Source organism: Maniola jurtina, chromosome 13, assembly GCF_905333055.1.
Source record: "Maniola jurtina chromosome 13, ilManJurt1.1, whole genome shotgun sequence".
NCBI classification, from domain to species: Eukaryota; Metazoa; Arthropoda; class Insecta; order Lepidoptera; family Nymphalidae; genus Maniola; species Maniola jurtina.
The window spans coordinates 2,734,604-2,750,726 of NC_060041.1; the positions used below are offsets into that span (position 1 = coordinate 2,734,604).

General features: G+C 36.6%; 1 protein-coding gene across 1 annotated transcript in view; it reads left to right on the forward strand.

The window, feature by feature from the left end:
- Positions 1–11,861, forward strand: part of LOC123870954 (putative tyramine receptor 2) — a 33,729-nt gene extending 21,868 nt beyond the window's left edge. The window contains exon 2 of the mRNA XM_045914467.1: positions 10,369–11,861. Within this exon, the coding sequence (XP_045770423.1) occupies positions 10,369–11,644 (1,276 nt within the window). The 3' untranslated portion in view covers positions 11,645–11,861. The remainder of the gene's footprint in view (positions 1–10,368) is intronic.
- The last annotated feature ends 4,262 nt before the right edge of the window (positions 11,862–16,123 follow it).

Sequence of the window (16,123 nt, forward strand, 5' to 3'; positions counted from 1 at the left end):
AAATAATATCACTATTAATTATTATGAATGAATTGTCCTGATGTTTTTAAATGAGAACAGAGTAAATGACGTCCTAGAAGACGCTATGACGCCAAAATGTGTTTATTATTGTAGTATTGGGGGGAATCCAGTTGTAAAAATCATGCGTGTTTTTGTGGTAGACCATAACATAAAAACAATGAATTGGTTATTTTAGGTTAAATATTTTTTCATCCCACCACAGATTCTACAAATGATCACAAATTAAAAACAAATTTCGATCTCAATAACCTTAATAATCTTAATTGAACATCTTTATTCTTTATAAATAATTTATCTCGGCTTTTATATGAGACTAGCTGATGCCCGCGACTTCGTTCGCGTGGATTAAGGTTTTTTGAAATCCCGTGGGAACTCTTTGGTTTTCCGGGATAAAAAGTAGCCTATGTGCTAATCCAGGGTATTATCTATCTCCATTCCGAATTTCAGCCAAATCCGTCCAGTAGTTTTTGCGTGAAGGAGTAACAAACATACACACACACACACACACACACACATACAAACTTTCGCCTTTATAATATTAGTGTGATGTGATAACTTCAGTTTAGGCCAAGTGTACTAGCAAGTAATATCCCGCAGTTTCTTGCAGAACTCTGTAAGTAAGTTTTTTAGATGTTACCGGTAATAGTAGAAGAAGAAAAAGTAAATCTATGTTTACCGGGTTAATTTAACGCTATCCAAGTTGGGTAAAGTCCGAATATTGACAAAAATAAATTTGAAATCGATTTCACTCATGTACGGGTATCCACTGGTTTACCATTGACGTTACCATGACGATTTTCGGCAGAGACTTCTACAAGAAAACTTGCCAGTGGACACTTGGCCTTGTTAATAGTAGGTATATCCGTTTTAATATTTATAGCGTATATTAAATAGCGATCAAATAATATGACGACATAAGCGTCATTATTAATTAAATCGTGCATCACAGATAGTTCTTATTTTTCCCCGTCATGCAAATTACGTTGTTTCTTTGAATGACGGAAGATCCTACCTATTGACTACTATAGTAAATAATAAATTAATATTACCTATAACATATTGCATCATCTATCTTTTATCTTATGGTCAAGGACGTTATAATCAAAGTTATGGTATAAGTATAGATCGCTATCTACTTAGGTTGATGTCTGCTTCTAATAATAATGTTGCTAATTTTCGATTGACAATTCCTGGAGTCGATAAATAAAAATTAATTAATGTGCCGAGAAAAAGACATTCAATTTCAATTATCTATTTTCACTTTCTTGTATAAATAATAAAAAAAAGTTAAAATTTCACCACAATCGGATCAGCCGTTTTATGTTATGTAGGTATCAGAATACAGAATTAAGATTACTTACATTGTATTCTGTAAGTATTCTTGGTTGCAGTTATTCAGTTTTGAAACTGCAAAAGGTTAAGGACATAGAAAGGAAGGAAAGGATTAATTATGAAGGAAGTCTACTCGTTATTAATTACTGTCAATTAAGTTGAAGAGTTCCGGCAAAAGCCGCCTTATAGTTCCTTAATCCTACTGGAGGATTACAACAACAAATAATGTCGTCATAATGTGACGTTTTTATTAACATAAAGAAAAGGCAGATTTGAACAATCAAAGATAAAAATTTGCACAAAATAATATTATGCACTTACCTAGTCATCATAGTATTTAACATCAGAAATTATGTTTCAAAATAATTGCGTAAATTAAAATGAATGAAGTCAAAAAAGAAAAACAAATTGAAATCGACTACTTAGCTAATTTATGAATCGTAAATCGAAATTAAATACTTTTAATTATTTGTAGGCTTGATTTTTCGCAATTTTTATGAATCCTATGATAATATCTCTAAATAGTAAATGCAATTATTTAAAATCATTCGAAATTCCATTTGATTAAAAAAGCATAGAAATATTATATTCGGAGTAATAATATAATCATAATTTCTGTAGGAATTAAGTAAAATTGGAGTGTACCTATAAAATAGATAGAGAAACTAATAGGAATAGTAAAGATAGACTAATTCTATGTTTAGTACAAAATCAAATGGTTGAAGGGAAGTGTATTTATAAATTGATTGATCCAATCTTTGTTATATTGTTACATTATTCAACAGCAACGACCGAGGAAGGTCGTAGCATCGACAACGATGATTTGTATTCAAAATGGATTGCATGTAAAAAACGTTGACAAAACGTGAGTAGTTCAGTGAAACCTTATTTTATTGTTGTATATTGTATAGTATCGGTAAGCGGAGTGTAGGACGACCTCTAGCCCGCTGGACCGATGACCTGAAGAAGGTGGTGGGAAGCGGGTAGGTAGGCAGATAGACCGTGTTGGTTGGCGCACTCTTGCAAAAGCCTATGTTTAGCTGTAGACGCATACAGGCTGATGTATGGGATTGGATGTTAGGAGTACACTTTATTATGACTACAGTTCTACAAATTCTTATGTATGGATTGCCTGGTAGCACTATACTGATAAGGTCACCATTTGTTTTTTAACTCTATCCTGTATTTTATTCTTTGTCATAGTATTAAGCAATAAAGATTCAATTTAAGAGAAATAAATAAATAAGATTTGATAACTAACTGACTGATAATTAACTGAAATAATCGCACTTTTGGTCGATTTGAATGCGAATGGATTTGATAGATGGGGAACCCAAGAAATTCTCTACCATTATAATTATAGTTTATTGAAAGGATCACAAACCTAAGATTTGAAGATTACAACGCAGAGAGAGCATTAATTAATACCTTTTATTTAAACTAAAACGGAATTCAAAATACAGGTTCCTATAAATTAGGCACTACCTTTTTTGGTTGCATGGAATGTAAAGCACTAGGTAGGTACGTCATTTTATTATGATAATTGCATTAATTGCATACGTCAACGCATCAACGGCATTGTTCTGTTGATCAATTGATAGCGAGGAATGGTGCTGTGTGGTAGTGTTGTTATGGATATCCATATCCGTAACCGAAACTATCGGATATCCGATATAAAAAAATATCCGTAACCGTAACTGAATCCGTAATAAAAATTTTGGATAGTTTCGGATAGGGCGGAGTCTAACTAAATACTACACTCGTACGAATTAACTGTGCACTCCGCTGGAATGCGACACCTTCATCAGTTCACATTTTACAGTTCCTTAAAAAATTAATATCCGTAACTGAAACTATCGGATAATCCGAAATAATTGAATATCCATAACCGTAACCGAAACCGATATTATTTTTTACCAATATCCATATCCATATCCGGATCCGAAATTGTATATCCATAACATCCCTACTGTGTGGTCAGGAACAAGGTAGTAGCCATTTCTGTGGCTGAATGATGAATTTAAACCTTTATCGTGGTCCTTGATCTTTGCATTGTTATTTTTAATTAAGGGGTAGCTGTGCTTACAACTTTTTTTAAATAAAGATCTTTCTCTGATTTCACTATGTTCATACGTCATACATCATTATCATGACAGTAAGTAATATAAAGTTAGTTCTAAAATAGGCGCGACGTAAGCGTTCAATATAAAAAATAACTATTCAAGTCTATATCATGATATTCGTAGGACACGTAGGTCACAATATAAGGGTTTAGGAATTTTTTTATAGTAATGTTTTGGGCTTGCAAAAATTGGTTTTCAGCGGAGTTAACGAAGGGTCTACATTATTACCTCACTACCATTATATTGTGTTTTAGAGAAAGGTCATAACCCTCAGTAATGATGATACAGAAAGAGAAAATGGTTGTCGATCTGAAGATCTAATGTAAGTAAAAAATAATTTAGAGTCTAATCTGATTCAATTGGGACACGAAATAACGAAGAAAAAGTTAAGTACAAGAAAATTAACTGTCAGTACTCTTAAATTAGATGCTTTCTTCATAGTCGTATTGTTATTTTGGGAATGGGATCCCAGATTCCACAGTTAGGTAAAATAAGTAGTTCATAACATATCAAATCTCATTAAGATAGATGACAGAAACCATGGCGGTGTAGGTTGCCAAAAGTTCAAAGCTGTCCAGAAGTACATAAAGTGACCTCGGCTACCGCAAGTAGCCTTTAGAGCACCATTAAGGGAGACCTCCAAAAATTTAGACATCGTTAAAAACAAAAGGACGGTCAGAGACACCGACGTGACCAATTTCGCACTAATGTAATGAGCCATTATAAAAAACGAAGTTCGGCCCACGGCTTGCGTGTACAGTCATCGGTAAAACGGTAGGCAGCCATGTGTGGAGACCAGATAAAAAAGCTGCTGTCTTTAAGTGCCAAATTTTTATGTAAAATAACGATTAAATTAGATGTTATAGTTCGAGCAATGACTAGAATAAGAATAAAGATATAAAACGTTTGATTTTCAAATCGCCAAATAATATCATTCAAATAATGGCAACTGGCAATAAATTCGGAATCATTATTTCTAGTTTCGACCTAGATCAAACGCCGAGAAACATACAGATATATAGAATAACTTTATTGAAATTAATACATTGGAGAATTAATATAAGATAAGAGAAAAAAGAAACTAGACAATACAATATCTATTATTTTCTAATCGACGAGTACGAGACAGTAATTAAAATTATCGAGCTTTTAGTAAAAGGTGTGCATAGGTAGCGCACATTGGTGACAGAACTTTATACAGTTCATTACTTATTCCAATCAAACTAAAATTGATGGAGCTAGACGATCCAATAATGGAGAGACACTCCAAACTTGTTACTAATAGTTGCTAATAACATTTTATTACAATAGCACATCAATGACACGTGCAAGTTATCAATCAAGTCGAAGATTTTGCACAAACGATCCAAAGAGATATACAATCACTAGTTTTTAGGTGAATCTTAAGTACAGGAAATGAGTACTCACAATAACATTTTTGCAATCACATCAAAGAAGATAACGGTTCGAACAAGTTAAACAAGTATCGACTTTCTTTTAATTTTTCAGGTGTTCGGGTTCCACTCATAAATTGCCAAAATCCTTTTTGGTGTTCATCTTTAGTGTTTTTCTCAGAAATGAATCAGTGTAAAAAATTGAGACTTTTAAAAACAATAAGAAGCTTCAAAAAAGGCTTTCAGAAGTTATTTTCTTACTCATCACTTTGCAGTCTATTGTTTAATTTATAAATTCATACTTGAAAGATTCGATTCATTTCAGTCAGTAACCCTTCCATAAAGTTCTTGCATTAAAAATAACAACAAAAAATATTGATACAGTATGTCTGTATAATAAGCTAATTGACAACACAATACAATCCATAATACCTTGCCTTATTAATGATTAATTTTTAAATTTGTCGTCTAACGTAGGTACCTACTCCTATGAGTGGGTTTTTCTACATTATTCGTTTTTTGCTGTTGCCCGTAGTTCTATTTTGATATTGATCTAAATTATTACAAGCTCATTTTGGAATGTTCCATAATACGTTTTCAATATGAATGACAAATTAATGGAAAACGCTACCTTTGTAAAAAAGTGGGGGTTTTCAAAAAGTTTGTGATCAATTATTTATTTAGGATCTGGCCTGAGAGTCATACTAACATAATGTTTAATATGTAACATGTTTATTTTTAGGCTTTCTGCTTTTTTGTCGTAAGTTTATTAGATATCTTGAGACACAGCACACGATTTCTAATAATATCAGTTTTATTTTAACCAATGTACTTCTGCAGCCATTTGGCTGATGCCTAATTAGTACAAGTAACATTTTATGGAACATTTCCAAGTACTTATTTCAATGTAAATGAACTTGCAAACAAATGAATGGAAAATGACCACGATCGTAATTTATTATTTGCTTTGTTATATATAATATGATCAATTAAATGTTACTTTGTTTTACTTCCGAAATAATTTCACTATTTTGCTTATGTTTAATTTTCTTATACGTTTTCTTATGCTTTCACTTGTTTTGTAGTCATATTGATGTGAGGTGCACACCTTTTACCCAATAACGTGTTTTTACAACTTAAACTGTGATCGATAGTGTCGAAAGCTTTTCTGAGGTCAAAAATTTTTGGGTCATCTAAAGGTTGCACATTTTCCCTAAGGTTTTATTTACCTGTTACCTTTCTTAATTTGGAATTTAAAAATAATAATCATGTCTGTTCAGTTGAAATTTATATTTACCGTTAAGGAACCTAAATAAACTTCTAAAGATTTACCTGCTTCTGACAGTATAAATATTTATGTTAACTAATATAAAAAATATTATGATTATTATTACAAGAAAAACCTGAAATTAAAATCAAAACATATCCAGATCATAAACGTGTTTGCTAATTTTATATTATATTTTTTTGACCAAATATAGGTATAAGGTTTTTCCTTGCTAAAAATCGCAAGTTCATAATATCGTTTGATATTATGAATTATCGTTTGTTATTATCGCACGCGTCTATACTATAGGTATATGAAAAAAATAGTAACTGGAAATGGAATTCTTGAGAACCACAGTATGTTGACATGGCAATTACATGGTTGGTCATTTCCACAATTGACTCACTAGAAGAAGTCTAAAATAAATATGATTTACTCGCACTATTGAATGATTTGCGGATAATTATTTATCTAAATATGATAATTAATAAGGAAACTTACGGATTTAATCTGTAATTTATATCATAATTTACGATAATAAGGGAATTTTAGTAATCTGTTAATTCAAATTTGTGGTTATCAAATTTTACGTTTTTCCCCGCATATTTTAGGATAACAGGGTTTTTATGTTTTTGTTATTGAACTTATAATAATTAACCTAGAAAATGCTCGTGACTTCGTCAATATCTCAGGATTTGACACATAATTCTAATTTTTTATAGATCTTATCATAACTTTTCCAATTCGTTTATTTGAAATGGTAAAACTTGATTGATTTTGGTTTATCATTTTGTTTTAGTGTGCGCACGAACTTTAAAGACGCTAAGAGAAATCCCGATTGCGAAATCCAAAAAAGGTTATGTTAAAAATTATTTTCAATGTTATTTTGTAATTTATTTGGCTTAATATATTGCCAATTCGGCAGAGGTCTTTTAAAAAGGTTAACACAGTTTGAATCAATTCCATATTTTATAAAGTATTTGGAGAAAGTCAAGGTTTTTCAAAAAAAACATCAATTAATATTGTTGTTCCACTTAGAGCGGGGTTTTCCCAACCTTGTAGGTTTATTTTTATATCAACTAGCGCCAATCTCATAAACGCGGCACTGTTTGTAATGATTTGATAATACTGACATGATTTATCTATGCAACATTCATAAAGCTTAAATATATTGTAAACAATTTGAGCAGCCTTCGCATATGATGTTTATTATTTGTAATTGGGTTATCCACTCGATTTTCTCTGCTAAGATTTTTTATATTTAGAAAGAAATTGAGATATGGCATTGACTAAACGATTCGTTAGATAGTAAATATATGAACCATCGTAAAAGTATTTTAATTTACGAGAGGAAGCTGAGTGTATATTTATTTCTCGTCTAGTAGGTATTTGACACACTTCACCGAACTATGACGCTATGTGACTTCACAGATTTTTAAATAGTTTTACTATACCGATGCGTAGACTTTAGATGTCAACTTCCTTAATGAATTGCCAGAATCTAGATAACAGCGGAAAGTAAAAAATATGGTATTTGCATAATATAACGTTTCACATCAAATTCGACATTATTTTTGTACCATTTCTATTAGGCTATAAAAAAGCGGTGATAGAGTAGTGGTTAGGATGTCGGTTTCCTTGTCGAAGAGGTCGGGGGTTCGACAGAGTTAAACTATTAAATATCACAGGCTTTAAGGACAATAGAAAATATGGCAAGGAAACTGCCAAAGGCAAAGAAAACACAAATTAATCTATTAACTGTTTAATGTCAAAAACTTATATTTTCCTATAGTTAAGTACTTTACAGTATAATTGGCAAATCATAACTGCCATAGGTACAAAACACAAGGCGGTTTTCGCAAAACTATGTCGAGGGCAATCGCAATAATTTATCTCCCACGAATTGCACAGAAGTATGATTATTTCGTTTTAACTTTTAAAAAGCATTACCTACTCATTTTCCGACTACTTTGTAGTTACTATTCTAAATGCTAGTTTGGATTACTTTAGTATTTAGTCAAGTGGAGAGTATTTTGGTAGCTAAAATACCTACTTTACTATCGCCTTTTCACTACTCTTCTATACTAAACTATAATATTATTAAAAAGTAGCGCTTTTGAAGCTAATGTATGAGATCGGTGTCTCTATGGTAGACAACTCTGTTTCAAGGTGCTTTTGAAAAGTAAATCATTACACACCCGGCAACAGATTTATTCATCTATTCAAACAATGATTCCGCCTATACAAAGAAGATGTATGCGCGTTGCATATATGCGATTTTAAATGTATGATTTGTTTTTCAAATATATCCTCTAAGGTCTCGGGATTGGCAATGTCATCATATCAATCACAAGGGCAGTTTACCTGCATATGCTAATTTGGAACATTCTGGATGATTATTTTATAGAAGTTGCTATGGACTTACAGCGACTGGAGAATATCTTGTTGCCAGAAAAAAGACCAATGTGATTGCCAGGGAAATGTAGCGATAATTAACAAGTTTTTGGCCAAAATTAATAGAGCTGTGCTATTTCTAATTAATTTACAAGATGTTATTTATTAAGATGATTTATCATTATAAACCAGTCGACTCGTCCTAGCTTCGGATGACTTTACACACTTGCATGATCCCGTTTAAACTGTAAGAGATTTTATAATTAAACCATTAGTTCTCCAAAGAATACTAACCTTCTCCAAGAAATACTTTCTATCTATCGATCTGTTTAAAAATTTGTTCAGTTGCTCTAAAACACCTTTAAAGCTACAAGCTTTTAAATAGAAAGACGTGGCCGATGCGCCTAATTTATAGTTTTTAGTAGATAGTGATAAATGATAATGTTTAGTGTACCGTTAGTTTTCATTAGTAAACAAAGTGTTTTCTAACACCACTTTTAAAACTACTCAGGTCTTTGTCGCTCCTCACTCCAAAGGTTATGTTTATTTCTCACCAGTTTTTAGATTAACCTTACCTTGGGACTCTAATATAAAACACATTGGGTTCTATAATAATGTATGATATTTTTAAACCATTATCAAAAAATACATCTCTTACCACCTCTCGAAATGTTTGGGTGATTCAATAAAATTTCCTTATATCAACCTTGGGTGTTACGAAAATATAATTGGAAATATTTTAGTTTAGATTACACAGTACCTACCAGTTTACGAGTTTGCATTATATATTGGAATTCGATACGAAAGATCTAGTGATCCACTGTATTATAATCCCAAAAAAATCCCTGGAAGGGATCCCGGGAAAGTGGAAGGGAAAATAAAAGGGATCACGACTATATAGGAAATACGACTAGAGCCGAGTTGTTCGAAACACATTCAAAAATTCAAGTGGAGATTAAACTAATTTAATCATAGAAAGTCTCGAGATTAAAAATTAGTTTAATCTCCACTTAAGTTTTCAATTTATTACAACTCGGCGTTAGAGATTAAAAGTAAAAGTAGGTAATATATGAAAGACTTTTAAAAAAATATGGAAGTGCCTATTTCAAATTGGTGGTTACTTGGAAAAAGTGTGGCGCCCTGAATTCTTATCGCTATGCTACTCAATTACAGTATGGATACAACACAGTCCATTGTTTTTGATTTATTAACTTAGCAGTTAGCAGTTACCACAGCATTACTACAGCGAAACAGTTCGCGTAGATATTATGGCTTTCCTGACCTGCACGCATTTTGAGGGTAACGTTTGTAATTGAGACCGGAATAGTAAATAGCACGTGAATAGCTACAACTCGGTCACAGTGCAAGACTTTACGAAAGTCCTTCGCGCTCATAATCTACCGCCATCTAAGTTGCGACATTAAAACAGGACAATGAAACGCCTTACGCAAGAACATAGACCTTATTTTCCCCTCGAGAAAGTATGAAGGAATGGCGCCAAAGTAACACTTTCAGTTTCAAAGGTTAACCATGGTTCTTTCTCGATTATTCTGCGTAGTTTTTGCCTCTATTTTTGGTGTATTATAGACTCCGGCCGGAAAAGTTTGTAAACATGTCATTTGAACTTATGTTATGAACTAAGAATTAGGGCCGATTTCACGGTTTTGGTTGCCAGCGTAAATCGTCATCAGCAATTAAACACGCCCAAGTATGTTAGACATAGGTAATATTTCACAATAACTTGTACCATAAACTTGAAACTGTTTAGAAACGTGCAAGGCCTCGCTTTGCACACATGTTGTTTGCTTGTACTAACGGCTGTTTTCCTTTGTTCTAGGTTCGTCATTAACCTACTGGCGACGAATTTGGTGACGACCTCCCTGCTCGCGCCCGCGCTGTTCGGCGAGCACTCGGCGAGGGAGGAGGCCGGGTGGGTCGAAGCGGGGGACGCCGCGGCCTCGGCGTGCAGCCTGGCGGCCCTGCTAGCCGTCACGCTCATCGCGCTGGACCAGCACCACGCTGTCACCGACCCGCTTCGCTGTCACACTCGGCTGCTTCAACGCCGACCTGCCACGCTGTGCTCCGCCACCTGGCTCGCCTCGGCCGTAGCGGCCGCGGTGCGTGCCAGTATTGCGATATTTCGCTACTACTATCCGGAAGAGCCTGCCGTTCGAGGAGTCGAGCTCGCGTACTACGTCGTCTACTTGATCGTCGGTGTCCTCGCACCGGTGACTATAGTCTGCGTCATGTACGCGAGGATCTACCGCGCGGCGCGGTCGTCCGGCCTGCGAGCGCGAGCGCACGGAGCCAGCGCCCTGCAACTCCACGAGCCCCAGATAACTTTGCCCGATTTAGTGGAGGAAGAAGGGCTCACTTTAAAAATTGATATGCCAGACAATATCGCTGAAAGCGAACACAAGTTTGGACCGTTCCTGCTACCACCGGAGCGCCCCGTGCGCTGCCCGTCTGTTGCAAGTTTGAGAAACGCGCGAAGAGACGGAAAATCGACTGAGGATATACGGAAGGGTCTACCGGCAGTTAGCTCTGCGCCATTGCTCGCGGCGCCTCTCCTCACCGTGCAACCTCAAGCCGTCACGAACGGTTCGAGGATAACGTCGATACGTTGTCGCATTTCAAACGCGTCACTGTTTCGGTATAGGGAAGAATCTCGTGCGGCCAGAGTTGGACTATTGACTGGTGCGTTAGTGTTGTTACATGTGCCACACGCGGTCGCGGCAGTCGCGTCGGCCGCGATGCCGGGTTTAGCTGCGAGTGCTCGGACTCCCGCGTTAGCCTTGCTCCTGCTCGCTTCGGCGGCGTCACCTTTCCTGTTCGCGTTGCGTTCGCGACGAGTGCAGCGCGAGGCCAGACGTCTCCTGCTGCCCGAGAAGAGTGCGTGGGATCGGCCGTCAGGCGCGGCCTCCAGTGCGGCAGTCGACGGTCAGCGGGCTCGCGCCGCGCTAGACTTGTTGAGGACACTGTCCCCGGGAGTCGACAGCGTCGAGACCGGAGAGAGCGGCGAGCCCGGGTCGGGGAGCGGCTCGGACGGCGTGTGCCGCAGCTCCTTCAGCTCGGGCGGCAGCACGCAGGTCTCCACGGCGTCGGAGGAGTGACCGCCGGCGACGCGCGCCCCACTCACCCCGCGGGTGCGCTTCGCCCGACCCACCGCTCTACACATCTGTGATACTAGGATAAGACGAACCGCGCTCGGCGCGAATGTTAGACTGATTTAGCATAAGTTAATTTATTATTGTGTCCATGTACCTTTCCGCTGAGCGGACGACTTTTATTACCTGATATGAATGTATTAAAATATTTGTATTGAAATGATTTTCTTGTGGTTTAATTTTGCACTCTCCTACCTGACGATTCAAAGTGCAAACCGCAGTTGCAAAATATAAACAGAGGCAGCTCGCCATTAAAACAGTTCGTTACGAAAATAACTATTTCATGTCTTCTTGCACATAAATTTTCATAACCGAAGATAATTTGTTTTTAAGAGTCTCTCAAGCAGAAGTTAAAATACTTCGTAAAGAAAATAAAACATAAGTTTTACAGTGCATTTATGATGCAATTATTTATCTTTCTATTAAAGTATAGTTAGCTAATACCTAAGCATTAGCTAAGATATCTAATTTTAGATTTACAATTGGCAATTCATTGAGTTACTAGTGACTTATGGCAGTAAAATTTACAACAACCTTTTGTGTCGCAAGAATTATTATCGATTTAAGAACATAATTTTCGATCGATAGCATCGATAGTAACATACCATCAATAGTTTGATTAGACTATTTCTTGTAATTAAATTAGTTTAAACTCCGCTGTTGAATTTGTTTCGAACAACTCAGCGTAAAACTATCAAAAAGGTTAGACAGGTGCCTATTTACTCTATCATAATAATCTATTTTTCCTTCACCGACTTAAAAAAGTAAACAATTCGCTTTTTGTAAAAGTCGGTTAGGGAAAAATCGTTTATAGTCGCCAAGAATCCTGAAAAAGAAAATCAGGGGTTAGGCAGGCCTTTAGCATTAATTAAACAAGTTTATAATACTTAATCTATTTTTCCTTCACTGACTTGAAAAAAGTAAACAATCCACTTTTTGTATAAGTTGGTTAGGGAAAACTCGTTTATGGTCACCAAGAATCCTGAAAAAAGAAAATCAGGGGTTAGGCAGGTCTTTAGCATAAAACAAACAAGTTACGTACCACGAAGCTGTAGAACATTGGCAACTCTATGAATATAGTGATTACATTTTGAGATCTCAGTCGAAATTTCAGCTCTACGTGTCAATCGTCATGTCAAAAGTACTATTTTAGTCCTTAACAGGGCTCTCTCCGTCACTCGTTTCATACAATCGTAGTTCCAATTTCATTTGAATATTAAGCAACCAAAGTCTATGAAACTTTGCAGACATATTCTAGAAACAAAGTAAGTGACGGAGAGAGCCCTGTTAATAAGATGAACCGTACTCTTGACAGAACAGTTGCATATGGCTAAAATGGCGAGTGAGATCTCAAAATGTATGCATTATACCTACGTTAAGGAAAATATAGCTTAGTTGAATCAATCAAGAAAGCTTCATTATCCCTCTAAAGCTGGATTTTCTCATCGTTGCCTGGCGATTGTCGCTGCGATCAGTTTTCAGGAAATTGTCAAGTGTAAGTATTTGTAAGTATCCATCCATCCATTCATGATCAACCCATCGCCGGCTAACTACAGAGCACAGGTTTCCTCTCAGAGTGAGAAGGGTTTTGGCCATAGTCTACCATGCTGCCCAACTGCTGATTGGCAGGTTTCATTTGACTTTGAGAACATTATGGAGAACTATCAGGCATGCAGGTTTCCTCACGATGTTTTCCTTCACCGTTAAAACAAGTGATATTTAATTGCTTAAAACGCACATAACTGAAAAGTTAGTGGTGCGTGCCCGGGATCGAACCCCCGACCTCCGATTAGGAGGCGGACGTTCTAACCACTAAGCTATCATAGCTATGTCTGTTTATAAATGCGAAAGTGTGTTTGTTTGTTGGTTTATGGTTCAACCACGTCCAATGGAGCAACGGATCGACGTAATTTTGTCCATGAGTATAGTTAAAAACCTGGAGAGTGACATAGGCTACTTTTTGTCCGGGAAAATCGTGGCGCGGACTAAGTCGCGGGTAGCAGCTAATCCATACTAATATTATAAATGCGAAAATGGGTCTGTCTATGGCTGTCTGTCTGTCTGCTCCGTTTTCACGGCCCAACCACTGAACCGATTTTAATGTTTGGTTCAGACTTGGGATACATTCCGGGGAAGGACATAGGCTACTTTTTAATCCGGAAAATCAAAGAGTTCCTACGGGATTTAAAAAAAACCGAAATCCACGCGGGCGAATCCGCGGGCATCCTCTGGTGTTTCATAACAACAAGTACGAGTATCTAGAAGCGATGTAGCACTTTCACTGTATTCTCGGATATTATGTAAACATGTAGAGAACAATGAGCACTCTTCTTCGTATAGGTACCCTTACATACTGTAACTCAATTCTTTATACATCTCAAGAATGACAGTAGCTTACTAGTACCTACTCGTATATCTGGACTATTGAAAGTCCCCATCCGTCTTACAGTTCAATATATTATATTCAAGTATGGGTTACGTTAAGAAATTAGGTACGTTAGTGATAAGGTCGCCCATTGTTTTTTCAACTTTATCCAAAAAAGCATTTTATTACATTCCTGGGTATATAAATGCAAATAATGGATTTATAAGCTACTAGGTGATGCAAGTGACTCCATCCGCGTGGATTTAATTTTTTAAATCCCGTGGGAACTCTTTGATTTTCTGGGATAAAAAGTAGCCTATGTCACTCTCCAGATCTTCAACTACTTATATCCATGCAAAAAATCACGTTGATCCGTTGCTTCATTGCGACGTGATTGAAGGACAAACCGACAAATAAACACATTTACGCATTTATAATATGGATGGGTAGGGATTTATTAAAATAAACTTACTTCGCTCTCTCATTGACCCAAGAGGTTCTTGGCCTAGGAATAATCTAAAAAACACATATGCAAGCATACCTAATTGTAGATTTATGTAGAGTCTACATCCCCTACATACTCCGGTGTTGGAGTGAAATGTACGTTTAGTGTGTTGTTTTTGTCTGATTTGTGTCGGCGATGTGTATTGCTTGTTTTTCCTGCTTCTGTAGTAATGGGGGCGGATGGTGCAAATCGCATGCTGCACGTTGTCATACAGATTTGTCTGTTTCGGCGGATTAAGCTTGTGGTTCCTTATATTATATGATATATCATAGACTTCTGCAAAGTAACGCTTGCTTTTATCCAGCAAATGAAATTCCAAACCCAGCAGCGGTTTGAGCTGTAAGGTTAATATTTCAGACAGTCAGTTTCTCTTTTTTTTATATACTCATATTATTGTTAAAGCAGACGAGTTCACAACAACACTTAGGTATCCAAAATAGTTGTAGAAAGTTTATAATAATATCTTATAGTTCCATAAAAATTAAGGAGTGGATGTCTATAAATGGTGAGTAGAAAATAAAAGATTTTATTGTTTTTACTTTTTATTATAAGTTGATTAAGGTAATTAGCGATTCATATGGACTTTTATTGATGTCCTATCGTGTCTCTTCGGCTTTTTCATGTATCTGGCAGATTGTGATCTCATCTGGCGGTCAGTCTGCCAATCATGTTTCGCAAGTCGTTTCGAATGTCCATATAATCCTCTGTCGATTGATTGTCTTTCCGATCCAATCCATGCGCCTACTGCTGGACGCCTTTTTCAGGTAACACCACCAAAGCCTAACACGGTCCTCCGCCTTCCTTATCCACCCGCTTTCCGCCACTTTCTTCAGATCATAGGTTCAGCGGGCTGGAGGTCTTCCTACTCTGCGTTTACCGGTTCGCGGTCTCCACTATTGAATGCCCCATCGGCCGTCGGTTCTGCAAAAGACACGGCCTGACCACAGATAAGGAATAACTTTTCTCTGGGCCTGATAATTACCACTTCGGCTTGCTAATACTTGTCTTTATCAAGTTGGTATTTAAAAACCATTTTATAGTATTACTAGATGAAGCCCGTGACATCGTACGCGTGGATTTAGGTTTTCTAAAAATCCCGTGGAAAGTCTGCTTTTCCGGGATAAAAAGTTGCTTATGTCAATTTCCCAGACGCATCATACATCCTACATCTGTACCTTTCATATGAATCGGTTTAACGGATGGGTCTTTGAGAAGCCCGTGAGAACTCTTGGATTTTCTGGGATAAAAGTAGCCTATGTCCATCCTCGGATTTAAGCTAACTCGTCGTGAAAAGCTAGCAGACAGATAGACACACTTTCGCATTTATAATATTAGTAAGAATGGATGACCAAGATTGCACTGTGAGCATTCTTTCTAAGTAGAGATCTCCATTTTCTTAAAAAAACTTTTTTAGAGCAACGCTTTTATTCTGCTGCTGGGTTTGATACGGATGATGACCGCCGCATGTTTTGCCATTCGCATTTTCTCTGGTACTGTAAATGTTTATGGGCGGGGTAAATCTAAGAAGACTAACTACTCTGTACGCACGAGAAGC